General features: G+C 40.4%; 1 protein-coding gene across 5 annotated transcripts in view; it reads left to right on the forward strand.

The window, feature by feature from the left end:
• LEO1 (LEO1 homolog, Paf1/RNA polymerase II complex component) overlaps nt 1-11475 on the forward strand; it is a 76708-nt gene extending 65233 nt beyond the window's left edge. For all 5 annotated transcript variants that reach the window (XM_047861990.1, XM_047861991.1, XM_047861989.1 and 2 more), the window contains 3 exons: nt 1209-1395; nt 3036-3133; nt 11365-11475. In XM_047861990.1, coding sequence (XP_047717946.1) covers nt 1209-1395; nt 3036-3133; nt 11365-11469 — 390 coding nt within the window. In that variant the 3' untranslated portion in view covers nt 11470-11475. The remainder of the gene's footprint in view (nt 1-1208; nt 1396-3035; nt 3134-11364) is intronic.
• Nucleotides 11476-12871: the final 1396 nt, after the last annotated feature.

The following is a 12871-nucleotide window of genomic DNA, read 5'->3' on the forward strand; positions in this document are numbered from 1 at the left end:
CGAATGCAGCAGTATAGTTTCATGCTTTCTCTTCTCTATCTTCTCTGATATCTGCTAGATCTCTCCCATTGCCCTTCCTGCTTCGTGTGGTTTTGTTCCTTGGTGCACCAGGGCACAGTGAGGCTAAGATACTCTGGTTGCCTCAGGGCCTTTCTTACCGATCTCATTATCAGACTCCTGTCAGACTCTGCTGATGATCTGGCCCTGGGCCCCTTATATTTTGTTCAAGGAGGCAGGTTAACTAAACCAGGTTCATAGCAGTGCCTAACCTAATGGGGTGTAGGTACACTGGCTTTGGGGCCTGACTTCTTGCTCCACTACCCCACCTTTTCTGCTCAAGCCAACGCAGCTGGAGGAACCTTCAGACTCTAGTCTCAGCATGATTGGAAGAGCCCTCTGGATTACCTTACAAGATCCCCCCTAACTGTCTTCCACTTCCCCAGTTTCCATGAAAATGCACAAGGAATGAACTGGTTGGTTCTTAATCCCTGTTATACTGAATACAATAGTACAACCTTAATGAAAAATTTGCTGCATAGAATGTTTACCAACGTATAGTTGTATGCAGTAATATAGAGCAATTAAATTAGAAATTCAAAGAAATGCCATAATCTCTCATATTGTGTCTCTGTCTTGTGAACACCAGTGTGTGGATCGCCAGGCAGAGAAGGGTGCGAAGGGTGTGAAAGTTCTACTTTGGGGTTCAGGGACCCTCCCCTGCCAGCACCTCCCCATCCTGTCATCAGGAGCGACGGGGAGCTCTCTGGGGTGAGGGGCCCTGACAGGAATATGTGAGCACCACTGTAGTTTGATGGAGCCTGAGCAAGTTGGGTTGTCTGTCTCAGGGATTAACAGAAACGGCCGCCCTCAGGCGTCCACTGGGCAAGGATGAGGTTCTTCAGGCTGGTTGCTGCTCTCCAGACTCTGACTGACGGGCAGCACAAGGGGACGCTGCAGCTCCCAGGGCCGTGCCTGTGCCAGTTCTGATCGGCCACTGATGCGAGAGAGCCCTCGGCCTCTTCACCCTGTGTTACCTTCACGCCTTAGAACTAAAGAGTGATCGCTGTGTGGTAACAGGTGTAGAATGGAGACAACTAGGTGTTATCCTGGGCTGGGCATTCACATATTCTTTAGAGTAAAAGTAGTTTCAGGTGGGCAGTAAACTAGTTCATTTTTCAAAGTTCACTATTTTATTTGCTTCTTTACAGAAAGAAGAAGAACGTTTGAGGGCTTCTATTCGTAGGGAGTCTCAGCAGCGCCGAATGAGAGAGAAGCAGCACCAGCGGGGACTGAGTGCTAGTTACCTAGAACCTGATCGATATGACGAGGAGGAGGAAGGCGAGGAGTCCATCAGCTTGGCTGCCATTAAAAACCGATATAAAGGGGGCATTCGAGGTGAGTGTGCAGAAGTTAAATTTCATAATTTCAGGGTTCAGGAACTTATCTTTGCATTTGGCCTACTCTGAATTCCCAGTCACTGGACATTTCATCTTTAAGGAATCCGTGGAATGAGTGATACATTTCAAGAGTTACTAAACCAGACATTGCAGAATTCTTCCAGGTAAACCTGAAGGGGTGGAAACTGCTGCCTTATTCTTAAGGAACAGAAACTTTGAGAGGTCGAGTAACTTGCCCAAAGATGCATAGTTAGTAAGTGGACAGTTCTTGAACCGGGCTCATCTGACTTCTGGGGCATCTGTCTCAGTCCCAGTACTGCATCCAGAGATTTCCCCACAGCCCACGGCAAGGCAAGCTGCTGGAAAGCAGACTGAACCCGAGGTAGAAGACTTGGCCTGGGTTCCCGACCTGAGCCGGCTCTAGTCTCACTTCTGCCACTCTTCTGTTGGATTGATGACTTCTCAAAAGTTACAATACCTACCTTCTATTAACCTCATTAGGAAAAAGCCAACCTATTAATAATAGTATTTACAATAGGAGGTTTTGAGAATTGAATGATGTAATACATACACAGTACTTTGCCCAGCACCTGGCACATTCAAGTACTAAAGAAATGAAACCTAAAACCATTGTTGTTATTCTTACTAGTCGTCAGCTTTAGGCAAATGACTTCGTATCTATGAATATCGTGTTCCCTTTCTGTAAAATGAGACTCTAATCCCCCCTAGGTTAGCCCGAGAGAGCTTTGGGAACCACTGTACAATGTAAGATACACCGTGGGTGACCATACATCCTAGTTTTGTCCTTATTGAGTGACAGATTTTAAGAGCACTGAAATTTCCCCTCTGTCATCCTATAAAATACCTTTTTCCTTTCCTTGCAGTGACTGCATTTGTTCTGGTGAGCTATTTCATCCTTCTTTCCTACCTATTAATTATTTTGGGACTACAGTACAGAGGCGATTTTTTTGTTAGTGCTAATTTCCCACAAAAAAGATTAGTTACAGAAATAAACCACATGAATACTAAATAAAAACAAAAAAAATTGAGGATGCTTTCGGTTCACCAGAGATTGAAAACCTACCTGACAAGTTCATTAGCATTCAGTTCAGTTCCAGGGTAGGCTCTGGGTTCTCAGACAAGGGGGTTGGTCTAAAGTCAGCTGCTCTTGATTCCATCCTGAGGTTCACCTGGGCTGGGGCATTAGCGCAGACTTTTACTCCTCTCCATCTCCCTTTGAAATGGCCATCTGGCAACAAATGGTCTTCTCAGGACCAGGACTCCATCCCTTGATTTGATTTTCAAAGCTTATTTTGGAATTTAGTTATCTCCCAGGAAAGAATGACTCAGGCGTCCATAGGTTATTCTGGAAGAATAATAGTGTTTGTGTCTTTAGTGACCTTGCACACAGCTTTTTTAATACTTAATAGTGGTCAGATGAACCATTCTTGTATTATGAGAGGATAAGTGCTTCATTTCAACATATTAAATCTTACATTTATTTTTAAATCCAAAAAATTTTAATGATTTGTTTCTTACAAAAATATACAGAAGGAATGAAAGATAATCATCAGAAGAACTCAGAAATGAACAAATCACTGTCTGAAAATCACTCACAAATCATTCCTTTGCTTTCAGAGGAACGAGCCAGAATCTATTCATCAGACAGTGATGAGGGATCAGAAGAAGACAAGGCTCAAAGATTACTCAAAGCAAAAAAACTGACCAGTGATGAGGTAAAACCAAATTTGTTCAATTGAAGGGGTTACCCTGTATGCTTGAGTCCACTACTGGAATGAAGAAGAACTCACAGCCCAGAAACACAGACAGATGTGGCTGTACACTTCACTGAGAAATAAATGTAGTGACAGGACCAGGAGTGACCCAGAGGGTCTGAGCCCTGTGATCAGGTGCGTGTTGGAAGGTGGCTCAGAGAGGAAGACCCCTCGCTGATGTTGAAGAAAGTGTTAGCTTGTGGGGCACATCAGCCAGGCGGGCATTCTAGGTGGATGAAAAGGCCTGTGAGAAAGTGTTCGGGGCCCTGAGATGGCAAGGCTTGACTAGAAACTAGATATCATTCAGTGTGGGTAGATCAGAAGGTTTATTTATCTCTTCTTTCTTTTGTCTATTTTCAATACATTTTTAAAAATTTTAATTTTTTAATTTACATCCAAGTTAGCATATAGTGCAACAATGATTTCAGGAGTAGATTCCTTAATTCCTCTTACCCATTTAGCCCATCCCCCCTCCCACAACCCCTCCAGTAACCCTCTGTTTGTTCTCCATATTTAAGAGTCTCATGTTTTGTCCCTTCCCTGTTTTTATATTATTTTTCCTTCCCTTCCCTTATATTCATCTGTTTTGTATCTTAAAGTCCTCATATGAGTGAAGTCATATGATACTTGTTTTTCTCTAATTTCACTTAGCATACTACCTTCTAGTTCCATCCATGTAGCTGCAGATAGCAAGATTTCATTCTTCGTGATTGCCGAGTAATACTCCATTGTATATATATACACCACATCTTCTTTATCCATTCATCCATCGATGGGCATTTGGGCTCTTTCCATACTTTGGCTGTTGTTGATAGTGCTGCTATAAACATGGGGGTGCATGTGTCCCTTCGAAACAGCACATCTGTATCCCTTGGATAAATACCTAGTAGTGCAGTTGTTGGGTCATAAAGTAGTTCTATTTTTAATTTTTTGAGGAACCTCCATACTGTTTTCCAGAGTGGCTGCACCAGCTTGCATTCCCACCAGCAGTGCAAAAGAGATGCTCTTTCTCCGCATCCTCGCCAACATCTGTTGTTGCCTGAGTTGTTAATGTTAGCCATTCAGACAGGTGTGAGGTGGTATCTCATTGTGGTTTTGGTTTGTATTTCCCTGATGATGAGTGATGTTGAGCATTTTTTCATGTGTTGGTTGGCCATCTGGCTATCATCTTTGGAGAAGTGTTTATTCATGTCTTTTGCCCATTTCTTCACTGGATTATTTGTGCTTTGGGTGTTGAGTTTGACAAGTTCTTTATCAATTTTGGATATTAACCCTTTATCTGATATGTCATTTGCGAATATCTTCTCCCATTCTGTCGGTTACCTTTTTGTTTTGCTGAGTGTTTCCTTTGCTGTGCAGAAGCTTTTTATTTTGATGAGGTCTCAATAGTTCACTTTTGCTTTTGTTTCTCGCGTCTGAAGACGTGTTGAGTAAGAAGTTGCTGTGGCCAAGGTCAAAGAGGTTTTTGCCTGCTTTCTTCTCAAGGATTTTGATGGCTTCCTGTCCTACATTTAGGTCTTTCACCCATTTTGAGTTTACTTTTGTGTATGGTGTAAGAAAGTAGTTTAGGTAGGGGCGCCTGGGTGGCTCAGTCAGTTGAGCATCCAATTTCGGCTCAGGTCATGATCTCGTGGCCTATGAGTTGAAGCCCCACATCGGGCTCTGTGCTGACAGCTCGGAACCTGGAGCCTGCTTCAGATTCTGTGTCTCCATCTCTCTCCCTCCCCCGCTCATGCTCTGTCTCTCTCTATCTGTCAAAAATAAATAAATATTTTTAAAAATTAAAAAAAAAAAAAAAGAAAGTGGTTTAGGTTTATTTTTCTGCATGTCGCTGTCCAGTTTTCTCAGCACCACACGCTGAAGAGACTGTCTTTATTCCATTGGGTATTCTCTTTTGCTTTGTCAAAGATTAGTTGGCTATACATTTTTTTTAATTAATGGAAACAGTTCTTATGGCAGGAAAACCTCTTTTTCTTTAGATGAAGTACTATTTGAATAGTATTGAATAGTTCAATAAATTAAATTTCTATTGAAATAATAATTATTCCAAAGTAATTTTAAAATATCTTAATTCATATTTTTAACAGTAACCTTTTCAAATTGTAAGAGTACAGGTGCTGAAAATTTTAAGTCTTTTTTTGAGATATAAGTGACATGTAACATTAGTTTTAGGTATTGTACAATACAGTGATTCAATCAGTACACGTATGTATTGCAAAATGTTCACTACAGTAAGTTTAGTTAACATTTATTACCACACATAGTTAACAAATTTTTGTTCTTGTGATGAGAACTTTTAAGGTCTGTGCTTTTAGCAACTCTCAAATATATAATACTGCATTGTTAAGTAGAGTCACCATGCTGTACATTCCATCCCCAGGACTTCTTTTAGCTGAGCCTTTTTAGATCTTTATCATTGGTGTTTTTGAATTGTACTGAGGTATCTATTTGGTTTTTCCTTTTTCTTTTTCCTTTTTTTTTTTTAAAAGTGTATTTATTTTGAGAGAGAGAGAGAAGGGCAGAGGCAGAGAGAGAGAATCCCAAGCAGGCTCTGTTGACAGCATGGACCCAACTGCTGGTTCAACTTGACTAACTGTGAGATCATGACCTGAGCCAAAATCGAAAGTCGGATGCTGAATTGACTGGACCACCCAGTGGCCCCTCCTTTTATTTTTCTGATTGGGTTTTGTTCTGAATGTGAATTCATCGTCAGTACTGAAAATTTCTCTGTCATCAATTCTTCTGTACTTTTCTTGCTGTCCTTTCTTTCTGAAGCCCTGATTAAATGCATTGTTTAAATTAAATTAAATGCATGTTACTTCTGTGTCCTCCACAACCCTCAAACCATCTTTCATGTTTCCCATGTCTTCGTCTCTGCACTCTGGGGCATCTCTTCAGAGCTGCCTTCTAGTTCACTACATCTCAAGTTGTTAATCTCTGTCACTCAGGTTTTAATTTAGTTGTTTTAGTTTTCATCTGTAGAAGTTTAGTGTCTTTCTCAAATTGACTGTTGTAAAAACTCCTTCCCCAACTTGTATTTCCAATTTCCCCTTTTTATGTCTTAAAATGTTTTAAAGCTGTATATAGTCTTTTATGTCTGATAATTCCAGTGTCTGAAATCTTTTGTGTGTAATTTTATTGCCTATTTTCTGGCTCTATTTCTTGATGACTGACTTGTCTCATGTATTCTGTGATTACATGATTGATTTACTTAGCTCAGCTCGATGGGAATTTTGAGGCCTAGATTGATGGGTTCCTACAAAGATGATTTAGATTTGCCTCTTCCAGGTGCATTGAGTATCAGCTACCTGGGACCACTTTAACCTATACTCTTGGAACTAGGTCTTTTTAGATTACCTGAAAGTATGAATTCTGACTTCATGTTATGAATTTTCTTAGAATCAGTTAATTAATTTTTCCGTTTATTTTTTAACAATGACAGATATTATGTGATGGGATCATTCTGTGAAAGCAGCTTTCTCATACTACTTGGGTCTAGGTTATTTTTTTTCCTCCAAAATCCTGTTCATTCTTCAAAGAATTCAATTACATATAACCTTGTGAAAATTGAGAATGCCAGGTTTTTCTTATATTTTTTTATGTTATTACTTTTTTAATGTTTGTTTATTCTTGAGAGACAGCACAAGGTGGGGGAGGGGCAGAGAGAGAGGGAGACACAGAATCCGAAGCAGGCTCCAGACTCCTAGCTGTCAGCACATAGCCTGAAGCAGGGCTCGAACTCATGAGCCATGAGATCATGACCTGAGCCGAAGTTGGATGCTTAACTGACTGAGCTACCCAGGCACCTCTAGATAGAGGATCTTAATGATGCTTTTCCAGTGTGTTGCATTGTTGGCAAACGGGAATCCTCATCTAAGCAGATGCTGTTTTATTTCCTGGCAAGCAGAAACTGTGAATGAAAATTGAGAATTGCCATGGAACTTCTGTTTATTTCTAGTATTCTCAGAAATGAGATTATTAAATGTGATCCATGAAATAGCCTTCTTTTAGGCTGGGAAAACCTGTAACTGCCTGACTTAAAAATGGCTCTTGTGAATGCCTCCTGGCTGTCTGTTACAGGAACTGCCCTCTACCTCCCTTGTCCACATACTCTCTGTTAGGTGTCTTCCTATATCCCTCCCTTCCCCTTTTGTGACAACAAATTATTTCCTCTGCCTGGACCTCCCATCCCCTGGCCACTTTATCCTCACTACCCCAGCTCAAGTTCTGGCTGTGGATTACAGTCAGGGAGAGGAGTAAGGCTCACACATGCTCTAGGTCCCTCTCCCTGTTTGCGCACCAAACCCCATCCCGATGCCATGAGCCTGGGTGTGTCTTTGAAATGCAGGGGGATCTGCAGATTCTAAGTTCCCAGGGAACTGCCATTATCAGCAGAGGATATGGGGGAGAGGGCATGAGTCTGGATTGGAATGAACTGGACTGTAGAATCTTGGCCACTTCCACGGCCTTGAACAAGTCATCTCACGTTTCTGCATCTGTTCCCTCATCTCTGCAACGGGATTTATGTTTGCTGCTTGCACGGTTGTTGTAAGATCATAACATACGAAAGTGGATAGTACAGTGACATGTAGTATTTGAATAGGAAACATTAGTTTCCTTCCCCAACAGGGTCAGAGTTACAAAAAAAGAGAAAAATAGCTTTTCCCCCTCCCTTATTTTTGGAAGTGGTTACAACTTGAGAAAACCTAAATAACTTGAAAGGTAGAAAAATGGGTAAGAGGAGAACCTGTGGAAAAGGGACAAACCCAAGTGGAAAGAAACACAAAGACAGTGGAAGAGAAAGGATCACAGCCTGTTGTTAGCCTTCTGTTCAGATGGAGCAGGTGACCTGCTGAGAAGGATTAGAGTATGGTACCCAGTGGTCTGGTTCCTCTCCCTGCTTCTCTCATGGAACCTTCATTCTCCACATTGGCATCCCTGCCTTACCTGTTAGAGGCCCTTGCCCTCTGTCTATGGGACCCTAGGTCACTTGGAACAGCATAGCCCCAGCTGCCTCTCTTTTGTAGGATTTCCTGTGATTGGGATTAGGAGTATATTTTCCCAGAAGCCTTTGACATTCTTGGTGTTGGTCTCATACTTTCAGACACTTTTTTTTTTAATTTTTATTTAATTTACTTTTTTAATTTACATCCTAGTTAGCATATAGTGCAACAATGATTTCAGGAGTAGATTCCTTAATGCCTCTTACCCATTTAGCCCATCCCCCCTCCCAATAACCCTCTGTTTGTTCTCCATATTTAAGAGTCTCTTATGTTTTTGTCCCCCTCCCTGTTTTTATATTATTTTTGCTTCCCTTCCTTTATGTTTATCTGTTTTGTATCTTAAAGTCCTCATATGAGTGAAGTCATATGATACTTGTCTTTCTCTGACTAATTTCACTTAGCATAATACCCTCTAGTTGCATCCACATAGTTGCAAATGGCAAGATTTCATTCTTTTTGATTGCCGGGTAATACTCCATTGTGTATGTATGTATATATATGTGTGTATATGTGTATATATATATATACATACATATATGTGGTGGTGTGTGTGTGTGTATATGTGTATATACATATATACATATATACATATATATGTGTGTATATATGTGTATATATATACATATATACATATATATACACACATATATATGTATATATATATAAACACACACACATATATATGTATATATGTATATATATATACACACACACACACACACACACACACACACACACCACATCTTCTTTATCCATTCATCGATCTATGGACATTTGGGCTCTTTCCATACTTTGGCTATTGTTGATAGTGTTGCTATAAACATTGGGGTGCATGTTTCTCTTCGAAACAGCACACCTGTGTCCCTTCGATGAATACCTAGTAGTGCAGTTGCTGGGTCATAGAGTAGTTCTATTTTTAATTTTTTGAGGAACCTCCATACTGTTTTCCAGAGTGGCTGCACCAGCTTGCATTCCCACCAACAATGCAAAAGAGATCCTCTTTCTCTGCATCCTCGCCAACATCTCTTGTTGCCTGAGTTGTTAATGTCAGCCATTCAGACAGGTGTGAGGTGGTATCTCGTTGTGGTTTTGATTTATATTTCCTGGATGATGAGTGATATTGAGCATTTTTTTGTGTGTGTGTCAGTTGGCCATCTGGATGTCTTCCTTGGAGAAGTATCCATTCATGTCTTTTGCCCATTTCTTCACTGGATTATTTGTTTTTTGGGTGTTGAGTTTAATAAGTTCTTTATCGATTTTGGATATTAACCCTTTATCTGATATGTCATTTGCGAATATCTTCTCCCATTCTGTCGGTTGCCTTTTTGTTTTGCTGAGTGTTTCCTTTGCTGTGCAGAAGCTTTTTATTTTGATGAGGTCTCAATAGTTCATTTTTGCTTTTGTTTCTCTTGGGTCTGAAGACGTGTTGAGTAAGAAGTTGCTGTGGCCAAGGTCAAAGAGGTTTTTGCCTGCTTTCTTCTCAAGGATTTTGATGGCTTCCTATCTTACATGTAGGACTTTCATCCATTTTGAGTTTATTTTTGTGTATGGTGTAAGAAAGTGGTCCAAGTTCATTTTTCTGCATGTCGCTGTCCAGTTTTCCCAGCACCACTTGCTGAAGAGACTGTCTTTATTCCGTTGAATAGTCTTTCCTACTTTGTCAAAGATGAGTTGGCCCTATGTTTGTGGGTCCATTTCTGGGTTCTCTATTCTGTTCCATTGATCTGAGTGTCTGTTCTTGTGCCAGTACCATACTGCCTTGATGATTACAGCTTAGTAATACAGTTGAAGTCTGTAAGACACTCTTATTTATGTATATTCTTAGGTATGTTTTTGGTTAAACTCTGAGAGCTGGTTTATTAGTATGAAAAAAATTAGCCTTAAAAACACTTAGTAATTATAATTAGTCTTGAAGATAAATTGTTGGAAGACAGCTCCTTCAAAACCATGGGCAGCCTGTTGTTGTGTCTGTATGGACTTGCACTTATAGCTGTGGCAGCAAACCTCGTTTCAGTGTGACAAGAGTAGTTTTGTCATTTGCGTGTATACATGGCGCAGGGGTTTTCTGTAGCTTGGGTCAGTGTGGCAGAGTCCCACGTGTTTACCATTCACTGACCTTTCGCAACCTCAGCCTCAGAATATTCACTCTGTTTCATCTTTGAGGAAGCTAGTTAAGCAATTCTGGAGTGTCATATTCTGGATAATTTAGCTATTGATATATTTGAATTCTATCTGTAAAAATTGTTTTTAGATAACCTCCTGAATTGTTTCTATTAGAACATCATACATGATTTTTAATTTTTTTTTTAATTTACTTTTTTTAAGTTTATTTATTTTGAGAGAGAGAGCACATGCAAGCAGGGTAGGGACAGAAAGAGGGAGAGAGAGAGAGTGTGCCCTCGAGGGAGGGACAGAGAGAGAGGGAGAGAGAGAATCCCAAGCAGGCTCTTCACTGTCAGCACAGAGCCCAACACAAGGCTCGATCCCACAAACCGTGAGATCCTGACCTGAGCCGAAATCTAGAGTCGAACACTTAACCTACTGAGCCACCCAGGTGTCCCAGTATTGTACATGATTTTAAGTAATGCAAACTTGTGTAATAAGCTTTTAATTCAAATATTTTTAAAAAAACCTTTATGATGTGAGTTTTTAGTATATCCAAAACAAATCATTAGTTTACAAAATTGATGGTCATTAAAATACTGAATTTTAGGTAATGAAGAGGTGAATTGCCGAGGAAGCAGAGAAAAGTTTAATCACCAGATCATTGTAAAAATATACAACAGGACAAGTGGCTATACAGGCAGACTTCTTTGGGAGAGCCTTGATCCTTTCCAGGGCAAACCTAGTTTCCAGTTTTCTGCATGCCCTTCTCCATGTACAAGGCCTTCCTTCCAAGAGATTGGTGATAATTGCTTAGTTCTTCCTTACAGCCCTGAAGTTGGGTTATTTTATAGTTAGTTTGTAATTAACGCCGGTTAGTTGTCATTTTTGAATGCTTCTAGTACTTAGTAGATTTGAAAACTGGCCATGACCTTCACCACTGGCTTTATGCATCTGGCAAGTGTTCTTATTCTAAAAATTGTTTTGTGTTTTCAGAGGATCATTCAGTTCAGAGCTACTTTTGATAAACCTTCTTGTAAATATTCTCTATTGACTACTAGATTTTTAAAAATTTTCTTGGTGTAGGAAGGGGAACCTTCTGGAAAGAGAAAAGCAGAAGATGATGATAAAGCAAATAAAAAGCATAAGAAGTACGTGATCAGTGATGAAGAGGAAGAAGATGATGATTGAAGAAAAATGTGAAAACATTTTATGTATTTTTTGTACAGTTTATTAAATATGATGTAAACATGAGTTATTTTGATTGAAATGAATTGATTTGCTTTTGTGTAATTTTAATTGTAATAAAAAAAATTTTAAAGCCAGTCTCTGCTCAGGAAATCTACTTTTCTGAAAGTGAGTTGATTTTTGTATAAGCTTCACATGAGGCCTGAGGTTTCAGTGAACTGCTGCTGCTCTTTCCCTCCCCACCCCCTCATGAGAAGCGTCCTGGTCAGGGCCGGGTGAGGCAAGTGAGGCATGCTTCTGGGGTGCAGAGTTTTAAAGGCACGGAAAGAGCCTCTGTGATTGTTCGAGTTTGTGGGCTTCTCGAACACAGTACCACAAACTGGGTAGCTTAAAACTGCAAAAATGTGTTCTTTTACAGTTCTGGAGCCTAGAAATCCTAAGTCAAGATATTGACAGGGCCAGCCTCCATCTAAAGGCTCTAGGGAAGAATCTTCCTTCCTTTGTCCCAGTTTCTGGGGGCTCCTGGTAGTCCCTGGCATTTGGCAGTGTAACTCCAGTCTTTCCTTGGTCTTCACATGGCACATTTCCCCTTGTGTTTGCTCTGTGTCTCTGTATGTGTCCAGGTCTTCCTCTCCTTATAAGGATACCAGTCACTGGGTTTAGGACCAACCCCAAGTCAGTGGACTTCATCTTAACTAACTATATCTGCAAAGACCCTATTGCCACATAAACTCACATTGGGAAGTTCTGGGTAGATATGAACTTTGTGGGGATTGGGGGGGGGGGGGGGGATCCCTGTTCAGCCCACTATAGTAATCAAGGTAAATAATGTCGTGATACAACATTTAAAAAATTGGAACTAATGCAAAAATCCATGATCAACAAGATGTCATTTTTGTAAACAGCATCTGATGACTGGAATTAGGGTAAGGCAAGTGAAACGAGTTGCACAAGTACAGAGCTGGATGGATCCTCGCTTTACTTAAAATTTTAATATTTTCATGGGTTTTTCACACGGAGTTTTAAAAACATTGTGCTGCAGTTTAACTTGATGACTGAGATTCTGGCACCCTTATTTCACCCACGGTGAATGTGTCACTTGTTGCATCCCTGTCCTGGCCCTCGTTTGTCACAGCATGATGCTTGGGATCCAAAGACAAGCACCCAAGAGAGGGAACCAGGGACAAGCTGTATTACCTTTTTTAGGTTTTGTGGCTAGCATGGAAAGTCACATTGAAGTCCAACACATTCTGTTCATTACAAGTGAGTCACTAATCGGAGGGAAATTTGAGTCGATGGAATGGCAAGGAATTTGCAGGTATGTTTTTTTTTTTTTTTTCAATGTTTATTTATTTTGGGACAGAGAGAAACAGAGCACGAACGGGGGAGGGGCAGAGAGAGAGGG

Source organism: Prionailurus viverrinus, chromosome B3, assembly GCF_022837055.1.
Source record: "Prionailurus viverrinus isolate Anna chromosome B3, UM_Priviv_1.0, whole genome shotgun sequence".
Lineage (NCBI taxonomy): Eukaryota > Metazoa > Chordata > Mammalia > Carnivora > Felidae > Prionailurus > Prionailurus viverrinus.